This window comes from Anomaloglossus baeobatrachus, chromosome 2 (genome assembly GCF_048569485.1).
Source record: "Anomaloglossus baeobatrachus isolate aAnoBae1 chromosome 2, aAnoBae1.hap1, whole genome shotgun sequence".
In the NCBI taxonomy this organism is placed as follows: Eukaryota; Metazoa; Chordata; class Amphibia; order Anura; family Aromobatidae; genus Anomaloglossus; species Anomaloglossus baeobatrachus.
In genome coordinates this window covers 664,988,467-665,000,788 of record NC_134354.1, presented here as the reverse complement: position 1 = coordinate 665,000,788, position 12,322 = coordinate 664,988,467, and the positions used below count along the sequence as shown (strand labels likewise).

The 12,322-nt window shown below is 45.7% G+C and overlaps 1 protein-coding gene across 2 annotated transcripts in view; it reads right to left on the bottom strand.

Annotated features, from left to right (window-relative positions):
- Nucleotides 1-7,658, bottom strand: part of LOC142290511 (solute carrier family 26 member 10-like) — a 159,720-nt gene extending 152,062 nt beyond the window's left edge. For both annotated transcript variants that reach the window (XM_075334471.1, XM_075334472.1), the window contains exon 1: nucleotides 7,390-7,658. In XM_075334471.1, coding sequence (XP_075190586.1) covers nucleotides 7,390-7,654 — 265 coding nt within the window. In that variant the 5' untranslated portion in view covers nucleotides 7,655-7,658. The remainder of the gene's footprint in view (nucleotides 1-7,389) is intronic.
- Between the last annotated feature and the right edge of the window lie 4,664 nt (nucleotides 7,659-12,322).

Here is a 12,322-nt window from a genome sequence, read left to right as displayed (position 1 = left end):
GTGCCCAAGCATCACACGGAGATGCTCAATCGAGCACCGCGTACCAGAGAGATGCACTGACAGGACCCAGCATGACGTCTAGCCATGTGACCAGTCTGTAGCCAATGAGATAATACACACGTGACTGGTCACATGCTATGACATCACGGAAAGGTCCTATCATCAGTGCTGGTTACCGGGAGGACACAGCGATGATCGGAAGGAGAAGCGGCGGGAGACAGAGTCTGCAGGACGCCGCATCGCGAGGACCTGTAAGTATAATGGCAATGTTTATTAACTGTATGTTATATGTATAATGTGTTTGTATGTGTTTGTGTTTACCTGCCATTGTTTTCAATTGGGTTCGAAGGTGTTCGACGAACTGAACCGAACTCGAACACTAGGGGGTGGCTCATTTCTAAAGGCCAGGTTTGAAATTAAACTCTACAAACTGTGCAAGAGTACCTCACAGATTTAAAGTTTATAAAGGGAAGGACACCCAGATTCAATCCCCTGAATGCCCCTCTATCTTGGGAGTGAATGGGAAAATTGTGTGGGACTCGGTGCACCCACTGCTGGATCAGCGTTATCACCCATACATACTGTATTTTTCGGACTATAAGACGCACCTGACCATAAGACGCACCCTGGTTTTAGAGGAGGAAAATAGGAAAATAAAACTTTAAGCAAAAAAATGTGGTCATGACACACTGTAATGGGGCGAGGATCTGCTGCTGACACTGTTATGGGGGTAATGTCCCCAAATTCTCTACTAAGGTACTCCATCCTGGTAATGATCCTCCTGCCTTGTATATGATCCTGCTATAAACCCCCATTCTGCTCATATACCAGCATCCTGCTCATATACCCCATCCTGCTTATATACCAGCATCCTGCTCATATTCCCCCATCCTGTTCATATACCCCCATCCTATTGATATACCCCCCATCCATCCTGCTCATATTCCCCCATCCTGTTCATATACCCCCATCCTATTGATATACCCCCCATCCATCCTGCTCATATTCCCCCATCCTATTCATATACCCCCATCCTATTGATATACCCCCCATCCATCCTGCTCATATTCCCCCATCCATCCTGCTCATATACTCCCATCCTGTTCATATACCCCCATCCTGTTCATATACCCCCCCATCCATCCTGCTCATATACTCCCATCCTGTTCATATTCCCCCATCCATCCTGCTCATATACTCCCATCCTGCTATATGCCCCCATCGTGCTCATATACTCCCATCCTGTTCATATTCCCCCATCCATCCTGTTCATATACTGCCATCCTGTTCATATACCCCCATCCTGTTCATATACCCCCCATCCTGTTCATATACCCCCTATCCATCCTGTTCATATACCCCCCCATCCTGCTATATGCCCCCATCATGCTCATATACCATCCTGGTATATGGCCTGTATCCTATAGCACAGAGAAAAAAAAACCAAACGTTTATACTCACCTTTTCCTCACTCCCTGCAGCCGATCATCTTCCTCTCTGCACCACTGACCTGTGTGTGTGGAGCCGGCCCCCTGCAGCACGCGATGTCTTCCTGTCTGTGCCGATCAGCTGACCAGCACAGATCAGCTGACCGGCACAGACAGGAAGACATCGCGTGCTGCAGGGGGCCGGCTCCACACACGGGGACGGGTGAGTACTGTACACTGATTCACTGCACCCCGCTCTGATGATGACGCGCGGGGGGGCAGTGAATACAGCCGCACATGATCACTCCAGGCTGTAATTGCCAGGGGTGATCATGCGGGCCGGCTCTTTACTATGTGCGCGTCCCCGCTCGTCCTCCCGCCCACCTGTCAGCGCCGGCTTCTGCGCTGAGAAATGGGCGGGAGGATGGGCGTGCATATGTAATGAGCGGGTCCATGTGGTCACAGCAGGCTGCTACAGCCTGCTCGTGCCCCCGATGACCCGCTCCACCGCAGAACCTCATTCCCCACAGCCACAGTCAGACCATAAGACGCACCCCCAACTTTCCCCCAACATTTGGGGGGAAAAATTTGCGTCTTATGGTCCGAAAAATACAGTAGATAACTTTTACACCAGCATTCCATTCTTCAAGTCATTCTCTGCCAGAGCTACTGCAGCATGTGGTACTGTGTGCAAAAACCAGAGGGGGGGGCCTCCCTACGTCACTAATGGAAAAATTCCAACGCGTTTCAGAGACAAGGACCGTCTCCTTCTTCAGGGAAAAAGAAATCATACAGACATTCCCAAGTCGGTGTCTTATAAAGGTCTATACTGCCACGATGACAGCTATGACGTCAATCACCCTCGGGAATTGCAGGGTGATGACTCACCAGCACGTGGAGGAACAGACACATGAATGAAGGAGAAAATAAAATAAAATTTACACATTTTGAATCATAACTTATCGCAAAAGTATGTAAGTTATGATTCAAAACGTGTAAATTTTAAAGAAAATTGAAGAAGGAGACGGTCTCTGAAACGCGTTGGAATGCTGAAATAAAAAAGAAATTTTAATATCAGTTCTACCTCAGTGGTTTTTAAGCGCGACTTATACCCGTTTCCTCCTGTATGTATATACATTTTTCACCACGCATTCACGGGGCTGCTGCTTGAACCACGCGGACACTCACATGCGCTTTAAGGAGTTGTGACTGGCACAACACCATCAGGTGAGTGTACCTACTTTTCTTTCCCATCACCCTGGTTATATCGGGTAAGACCCTATTGCGCCTTTTTGTCTCCCCACCTCTAGTATCTACGTCACTAATTGGGCACTTGCTCTGAAAAGGGTGAGAGCAGAACTCAATGTAGCAATAACGTGCTTGTTGTCAAGTCAAAGGACAAGAAGGGATGTCCTTTTCTTGACCAAACTACTTGGTGATGGCAGTACACACACCAGAGTACAAGGTTCATCTACACAGGTTCACAAAGCAGTCTGTATCCTGGGCTACAACCAGAACATGGCAGCAGTTGATCTCTCTGATCAAGTCCTTCAGCACTACAGTGTTATGCGCAAAGCTAAGGTGTAGTACAAAAAGATTTCCGTGCACATCATGCAGATGGCACTGCATAACTCTTATGTGCTATCATTATGTGCTGGCCAGCACACTCCTTCAGTTCTAGGAGGTAGTGAGCAAGGTCCTAATGTTTGGAAGTCAGGAACGATCGGGCCCCAGTACTTCTGAAAATGAAGGTGCCCGTATAGTACCAGGCAAGTGAGGAAGGTCTCAAAAAAGTTGCAGAGTATGTCACATAAGGGGGATAAGAAAAGACACCGCTTGGCAATGTGACACCTGTCCCTAAAAACCTGGCCTGTGTATAAAAAAATGCTTCAAAGTGTACCACATGTCCATGGACTACAAAATGCACATATGCCAACCTGACATACTCTACATATGCCAACTTGTATCCTACACAACTCAAATATGCTAACCTGATGTATTCTACACAACTCAAATATGCCAACCTTATATACTCTACACAACTCACCTATATGCAAGCCTGAATTACTCTATAAAACTGACATATGCAACCACATTATAGAATTCACATACCAGGAAAAATCCAGATCAATTCCAATATAGGGTCACATGTGGGGGGTTTCCCCTGTTTAGGCACATCAAAGGCTCTCCAAGTGCAACATGACACCAGCAGACCATTCCATTAAAACCTGAGCTCCAAAAGATCACTCTTTCCTTTCAGAACTCAACAGCATATACAAACAGTTTCCCACAATATATGGGGCATCAGTGTACTCCGATAGATAGGTGATAACTTGTTTTCCCCAGACAAACCCTCTAGTTTTATCAAAACCTTGTTATCATTGCACACACAGAATATATCACTAATAAGAACTGAAAAGTTATTTGTGAATTAATGCATAAGAAATAGACCCTCGTGGCAATAGAGTTGGGTCAAATTAGGTTGCCTTCATTCTGGATTTTTAGGGACCATTATTGTATCAGATTCTTGGCCAAGGGGAAAATCTTATATTACGCTAGTGAGCCAATGATTGTTCTCTATATATGGCCCTTAAGGCCCCGTCACACACAGAGATAAATCTTTGGCAGATCTGTGGTTGCAGGGAAATCATGGACATATTGTTCCAGTTGTACACAGCCACAAACCTGGCACTGATTGTCCACAATTTCACTGCAACCACAGATCTACCACAGATCTACCACAGATCTACCACAGATCTACCACAGATCTACCACAGATCTACCACAGATCTACCACAGATCTGCCACAGATCTGCCACAGATCTGCCACAGATCTGCCACAGATCTGCCACAGATTTATCTCTGTGTGTGACAGGGCCTTTAGTTTTGCCTAACAAAAGAGTTTCTTGACCAGGGCATACTCAGTGTCAAATGATTTAACAGGGCATGGAGGACGGAGCTCTAAAGAGATAACCATTATAATGCCCATAATATCCACTCATAGGAAAGCATGTGAAAAGCCACATTATCTCCCTCCTCTGATGCCAATCCATGTTACGTTATATCATTTTATCTAAGTAGTAAAGAAAGTTTTAGAAACTAGAATTTCATTGATGATAAGTTTTATATTACATAGAATTTATCATAGATCGCCTCAATAAACTGATGACGCTATTTATGAATCTGAGCATTTAGGTTTAAAGTCCTATTTCTGTAAGTTTATATATAGTATTTGTATGTAAAGGTACAGGATTTCCAATTGTACAGTTTTTTTTCCTGTTATGAATTTAACATTTAGATTTTACCCACTAAGATGTAAAAATATATAATGCATCCTATAATTCATTGTATAAAGTTTTCAACTGTTAAGACTAAATTAAAATCTAAATACTTATCAGTTGGTGAAGACAACAGTAAGGCTGTGTGCACACTGTGCATTTTCATTGAAATTTTTTTTATATTTTTTTTTTTTAGTAGAAATCCTGATGCCAGCAAAGTCAATGACAATCCTGGTATAGTGCACATGTTGAGGTTTTTTTTCTTGCAGATTTAGTGCAGAAAATAATCTGCAGCATGAGAATTCTTTCACAGTTTTTTTGCCTACTTTTTTCACCATTGGAAGCAATTAAAACGCATGCAAAAAAAAGTATCAAAAACGTGACAAAAAAAGAGTGGTTTTTGCTCTGTATTGGTCCTGCCAAGAAATACAGAAATGGTGCAGAAATTTAACCAAACAAATACTCATCGTGTGCACATAGCCTAAGGCGGGCTTTGCACACTACGACATCGCAGGTGCGATGTCGGTGGGGTCAAATTGAAAGTTACGCACATCCGGCATCGCATGCGACATCGCAGTGTGTAAATCCTAGATGATACGATTAACGAGCGCAAAAGCGTCGTAATCGTATCATCGGTGCAGCGTCGGCTTAATCCATAATTACGCTGACGCGACGGTCCGATGTGGTTCCTCGTTCCTGCGGCAGCACACATCGCTGTGTGTGAAGCCGCAGGAGCGAGGAACATCTCCTACCGGCGTCACCGCGGCTTCCGTAGGATATGCGGAAGGAAGGAGGTGGGCCGGATGTTTATATCCTGCTCATCTCCGCCCCTCCGCTCCGATTGGCCGCCTGCCGTGTGACGTCGCAGTGACGCCGCACGACCCGCCCCCTTAATAAGGAGGCGGGTCGCCGGCCAGAGCGACGGTCGCAGGGCAGGTGAGTGCATGTGAAGCCGGCGTAGTGATAATTTTCGCTACGCCAGCTTTCACAAGATATTCTACCTGCGACGGGGGCGGGGACTATCGCATGCGACATCGCAGCATCGGCTTGCGATGTCGCAACGTGCAAAGCCCGCCTAAGTGTTGTCATTCAGTCATAAAAGGGCAAAGTATAAAGTAAAAGTCTTAATGCCGCTTTACACACAGAGATAAATCTGTGGCAGATCTGTGGCAGATCTGTGGTAGATCTGTGGTAGATCTGTGGTAGATCTGTGGTAGATCTGTGGTAGATCTGTGGTAGATCTGTGGTAGATCTGTGGTAGATCTGTGGTAGATCTGTGGTTGCAGTGAAATTGTGGACAATCAGTGCCAGGTTTGTGGCTGTGTACAAATGGAACAATATGTCCATGATTTTACTGCAACCACAGATCTGCCAAAGATTTTTCTCTGCATGTAAAGTGGCCTTTAGTCTAAAATGAATCGTAAAGAACCACTCCAGCATTTTTTTTATTGCACTGCTGGAGTGGTGCTTCAATTGTAAGTCCCCGGTCAGTCTTGGAGTATTTGTGACGTGCCTGCAGCTGCTGTGTTTCATGGGGTGTTCCGGAGGTCACAACACGTCAATACAAGTCTATGGAAGCCTCGTTCTGGCTCCTATAGACTTATATTGGGAACTTGTGATGTACCTCCTGACTCACAGCCAGTAAGAAGTTGGCGCCTTGGACCAGAGCAGCATCAATAAAAAGTGAAACCAATGGAAGGTGGGTATATGACAGGCATCAAAGGGCTTGGATTTAAAGGGAACCTGTCACCAGTTTTTTATTATTGAACCAAAAGTAGCACCTTAAGGTGTACCTTGTTCCCTGACTCCCTTTGCAGACCTCACAAATACCTTTATAAAATCTGCCACCAAGTATGCAAATTAACTGTCCTAGTCGAATGGGCATCCTCTTTTTTGGCTCCTGTCCCTCCTTTTGCCGTCCTCCTTTGATGATTGATGTAAATGGTGCTTCCATCATCATCCACGTAGCTGGGCAACATTGCGCGCCTGCACAGTCATTTCCGGCTTGAGCAGGCGCGCTTCGCTCTGCCCCATTGCGGGCAGAGCCGAAAACATAGGTGCCCTTGTGCGAGACGGTGAGCTCTCTGTGCAGGCACGAGATTGTGAGAGAGCTCACTGGCTTGCGCAAGCGCACCTATGTTTTTGGCTCTGCCTGCAATGGGGCAGAACGTAGTGCGCCTGCACAAGCCAGGAGTAACTGCACAATCACGCGATTTTGCCCAGCTACATGGATGATGGCGGAGGCGTCATCCACATCAATCACCAAAGGAGGATGGCAAAAGGAGGGACAGGAGCCGAAAAAGACGATGCCCATCCGACCAGAACGGTTGATTTACATGCGTGGTGGCAGATTTTATAAAGGTATTTGTGAGGTCTGCAAGTGGAGTCAGGGAACAAGGTGCACCTTCATAGAATGCAGCCCCGGAGCTGCAGAAGGTGCTACTTTTGGTTTAACATTGGTAACAGGTTCCCTTTAAAGAGCCACTCCAGCACTGAAGAAGAACCCAACATGCTGGAGTGGTGCATTAAAAAATCCAAAATACATTAAGGAAGGTATAAAAATAGAAAAATCTTATTAGTATAATAATATAGTGTATCTCATAGTATAGAATATAATATATATATATATATATATATATATATATATATATATATGTGTAGAAAGTCCAGGTGGGTGCACTTACCTTGTGGGATATGTACTATGCCAACCGTCAGTCCTGCAATGAGATCTCCCAGAATCCATTTCTTTAGCTTGTACCTGGGTAACCAGCCTACAATAGGAATTCTATGTCTCAGAAAAGTGAGAAAACTATGCGTTGAGCATTTACAGCTCCTGGCTAATTTTTCCTTTATAGTCAGCGGAGGCCTTTCCAAATCCTTAGCTGTGCTGTACACCTTCTGAAACTGCTCTTCCGTGTAGACGTTCCTGTACACTGCCAGTGTACTCATAGTGACCGCTGCCAATGTAACCTGAGATCACTGGGGATACAGGAGAGGGAAACCCTTATATATTTGTCTGTAATATTCGCTGGCTTTCCTGTATGAAGAGGTGGGCCAATCCTACATTCGTCTGCTGTGGGAATATCCTCCCTGGAAACATCCTTTATTAACCACTTCTGTTTAAAAAGGCAAATATCAGGAAAAGGATGACATCCTCTATTTAAACCTATGGGACTAAGCATCAAAGAGCAAGAAAAAGGTTTCGCCATGTATCACAGGAAGAAAAAATATTTTTCCGCTGGAAATTTCTCTTTCTGCGCAGTTGTTAAATAGACACCTGAGAGGAACTTTTACTGGAGTTTAATGACAGGAGAACATGACAATATGGACACGAAAGAAGAACAGATAGCAAGGATTATGTAGCAGATCATCTCTGTGAAAAGTATCGTAGACGATGTAGCAGGTAATCTTGCTAGACGCTATAGGTTATTGGCGTAGACCATATAGTATGTCACACATAAATATATACTGTCATACACTAACTTATCATACTGGTGAATGACCTATATATTGGGTAAGTGCATATATCCTATAAAGCCACATTCAGACAAAAAACATGACAGAAGAAAAACCTACCATACTTACTAGTACCATGTAAAGACACAAATGGAGCCCCACGCCTTTATCATGGGGACCTGCTTTATCCTGGTGTGCATTTGTGTCTTCATTCGTGATGAATGAATACAAAAGTGCATGGGTGCTCAGTACTTGAAGCGAGCATGTCAGACGCTCGGCAATGCTCGACTCGAGTACCGAGCACAATATGAGTCAATGGGTGACTCGAACATATTTCTCCTGAGTCCCCGTTCTGTTACCTGCCTTGACACAGCCCCCAACCACCACAGACTCCAGCATCCGTAGAGAGCGCCATTCAAATGTTCCCCCCAGCCACAGTTATTGTGTGGTTAATTCCACTCTAATCTCAGTTTCAGAAAAGAGAGAGATTTATTTTCTGGACAGGAGACTCAAGCGGAACTAATCACACAGTTACTTCAGCCGCATGGGAAATATTTGAACGGCGCAAATGGAATGGAAGTTGGGTTGTGGCTAAATCTCACTGGCTAGAAGGACCTTCCTGGTTAGTGGGTGTGACCGGCTTGGTTAGTGGGCATGGTGATGTTTCTTACCATCCACTATAATGATGTCCCTGGACCTCCCCATTTGAGGGTCTTACCCCCAAGCTCCTGCTTCTATTATAAACAAATCTATGACCACGTGGAGTTTCTTCCTGGTATCAGCAATGTTGGCAGAGGCCCTACCCCTTCTGGTCACATGGGCATGATGTTAGCAGAGGTCTCTTAGTCCACTGGGATTTAGCCTCCAACATGGAAGTTGCCAGATGATGCCAGCTGCACTCGGTTGATAGGGACTGAGCTGGCCAGGAAGATGGAATGGAGGTTGCCGGCCTATGTATGCTACATGGTTATGATGGGGACGGTGATGGCAGGGGTCTGTATCAGGGTAGCTAACAGAACTGAGACTCTGGAAAAATATCCTTGAGTCACCCATTGACTCCTGTTGTGCTCTATACCTGCAGTACTCAATCGAGCACTGACCTTTCCAAGTACCCTGATGCTCGATAGAGTACCAATCAGTGCCGATCATGCTCGCTCGCTCATCACTAGTCTTGACATGATACTGGTAAGTATGTTTTCTTCTTCTGCAATTTTTTTTTTTTTTTTTTTTTTTTAATTTTGGTCTTTTTATCAGTGAATCACATTAAGACAATACAATCGTTGCTCATTGAATTTTTTGCAACAAAAATACATAAGAATTAAATTTTCAAAACCTAATTAATTTACAGGGCACTATGTTACCGCTGAGTGGTAAACATTTACAAATCATTGGTCACCTAACAGCCTGTTTATATAGGCAGACCGTGATAAATGATGAGCACTGAACAATCTGTACTGCGCAAAAGATTATTTCATCATTGATCGGCAGCCTGTTTACACTGAAAGATTATCACAAATGAGCATTATTAAAAACCCTCATTAATGATAATTTTTTTATGTAACTGTAGCTTCGTTATATATAGATACTATATACATATATCTGAATGAATAACAAAGTTAGTCTTTTTGGTGTTATAAGGGTTAACAGATATCTCAGGAAACTTTTAAACAAAACCTGCCCTGGATGTTGGGTGAGGCGTTCCCCAGAGCCTTATTGTCTGCGGTAGTTACGTGCGACTAAGAACAATATTAGATTCTAATAGCACATTTAACCCTTGTTGTGGAGATGACTTTATCAAGCCCCAAAGACCAGCAGATGATCCTGACTGAAGATAAACTTTCTATAAGGCCCCCTTCACACGTCCGTGATACACGTGCGTGTTTGGTCCGTTTCCGTATATACCGGAGACACGGCCAAACGTGCACCAATGTTAATCTATGATTGTGGTCACACGTCCGTTATTTCATTATGTCCGTGTGTGCGTGTCCGTGATCCGTATGTGTTTGCGTTTGGCACGGATGCATGTCCGTTATCTGCACGGAGCACGCACACGTGGACACAATGAAAGTCTATGGGTATGTGCACACACGTTAGTAAACACGTATGCATATACCTATAGTCCGTGTCCGTTTGGTGTTTTTATTTCTAGTGATGTCGGCTATTCTTTCTATTTCTGTGTATGTCCGTCAATCTCCCTGAGTCCGTCGGTCAGTCTCTCTGTCGGTCTCTCTGTCTGTCTGTCCCTCTCTCACAGTCTGTCGGTCAGTTTCCCCCCCTCTCTCATACTTACCGTTCCCCGATCTCCGGCGCAGCGCTGCACGGCATTCACACTGCTGCGGCGGCTTTTACTATTTTGAAAAAGCCGGCCGCCCATTAAACAATCTCCTATTCCCTGCTTTCCCCGCCCACCGGTGCCTATGATTGGTTACAGTGAGACACGCCCCCACGCTGAGTGACAGGTGTCACACTGCACCCAATCACAGCAGCCGGTGGGCGTGTCTATACTGTGCAGTAAAATAAATAAATAAATAATTAAAAAAAAACGGCGTGCGGTTCCCCCCAATTTTAATGCCAGCCAGATAAAGCCATACGGCTGAAGGCTGGTATTCTCAGGATGGGGAGCTCCACGTTATGGGGAGCCCCCCACCCTAACAATATCAGTCAGCAGCCGCCCAGAATTGCCGCATACATTATATGCGACAGTTCTGGGGCTGTACCCGGCTCTTCCCGATTTGCCCTGGTGCTTTGGCAAATCGGGGTAATAAGGAGTTATTGGCAGCCCATAGCTGCCAATAAGTCCTAGATTAATCATGTCAGGCGTCTATGAGACACCCTCCATGATTAATCTGTAAGTTACAGTAAATAAACACACACACACCAGAAAAAATCCTTTATTAGAAATAAAAACACACACACATTCCCTGGTTCACCACTTTAATCATCCCCGAAAAAGCCCTCCATGTCCGGCGTCATCCAGGATGCTCCAGCGTCGCATCCAGCGCTGCTGCATGGAGGTGACAGGAGCTGCAGAAGACACCGCCGCTCCGGTCACCTCCACGCAGCTAATGAAGACAGCCGTGCGATCAGCTGAGCTGTCACTGAGGTTACCCGCTGTCACTGGATCCAGTGACAGCGGGTAACCTCAGTGACAGCTCAGCTGATCGCACGGCTGTCTTCATTAGCTGCGTGGAGGTGACCGGAGCGGCGGTGTCTTCTGCAGCTCCTGTCACCTCCATGCAGCAGCGCTGGATGCGACGCTGGAGCATCCTGGATGACGCCGGACATGGAGGGCTTTTTCGGGGATGATTAAAGTGGTGAACCAGGGAATGTGTGTGTGTTTTTATTTCTAATAAAGGATTTTTTCTGGTGTGTGTGTGTTTATTTACTGTAACTTACAGATTAATCATGGAGGGTGTCTCATAGACGCCTGACATGATTAATCTAGGACTTATTGGCAGCTATGGGCTGCCAATAACTCCTTATTACCCCGATTTGCCAAAGCACCAGGGCAAATCGGGAAGAGCCGGGTACAGCCCCAGAACTGTCGCATATAATGTATGCGGCAATTCTGGGCGGCTGCTGACTGATATTGTTAGGGTGGGGGGCTCCCCATAACGTGGAGCTCCCCATCCTGAGAATACCAGCCTTCAGCCGTATGGCTTTATCTGGCTGGCATTAAAATTGGGGGGAACCGCACGCCGTTTTTTTTTAATTATTTATTTATTTATTTTACTGCACAGTATAGACACGCCCACCGGCTGCTGTGATTGGGTGCAGTGTGACACCTGTCACTCAGCGTGGGGGCGTGTCTCACTGTAACCAATCATAGGCACCGGTGGGCGGGGAAAGCAGGGAATAGGAGATTGTTTAATGGGCGGCCGGCTTTTTCAAAATAGTAAAAGCCGCCGCAGCAGTGTGAATGCCGTGCAGCGCCGGTGATCGGGGATCGGTGAGTATGAGAGAGGGGGGGACACTTCAGTCACTCGGGGGAATAGCGGTCACCGGTGAATCCTTCACAGGTGACCGCTAATCAGTACTCGACACAGACAGAGCCGCGGTATGAGGATGAAGTCGGGTGAAGTTCACCCGAGTTCATTCTCATCGCGCAACTCTGTCTGCTGTCAGCCGACATTTATAAACGACATTGTGCATCACACACAC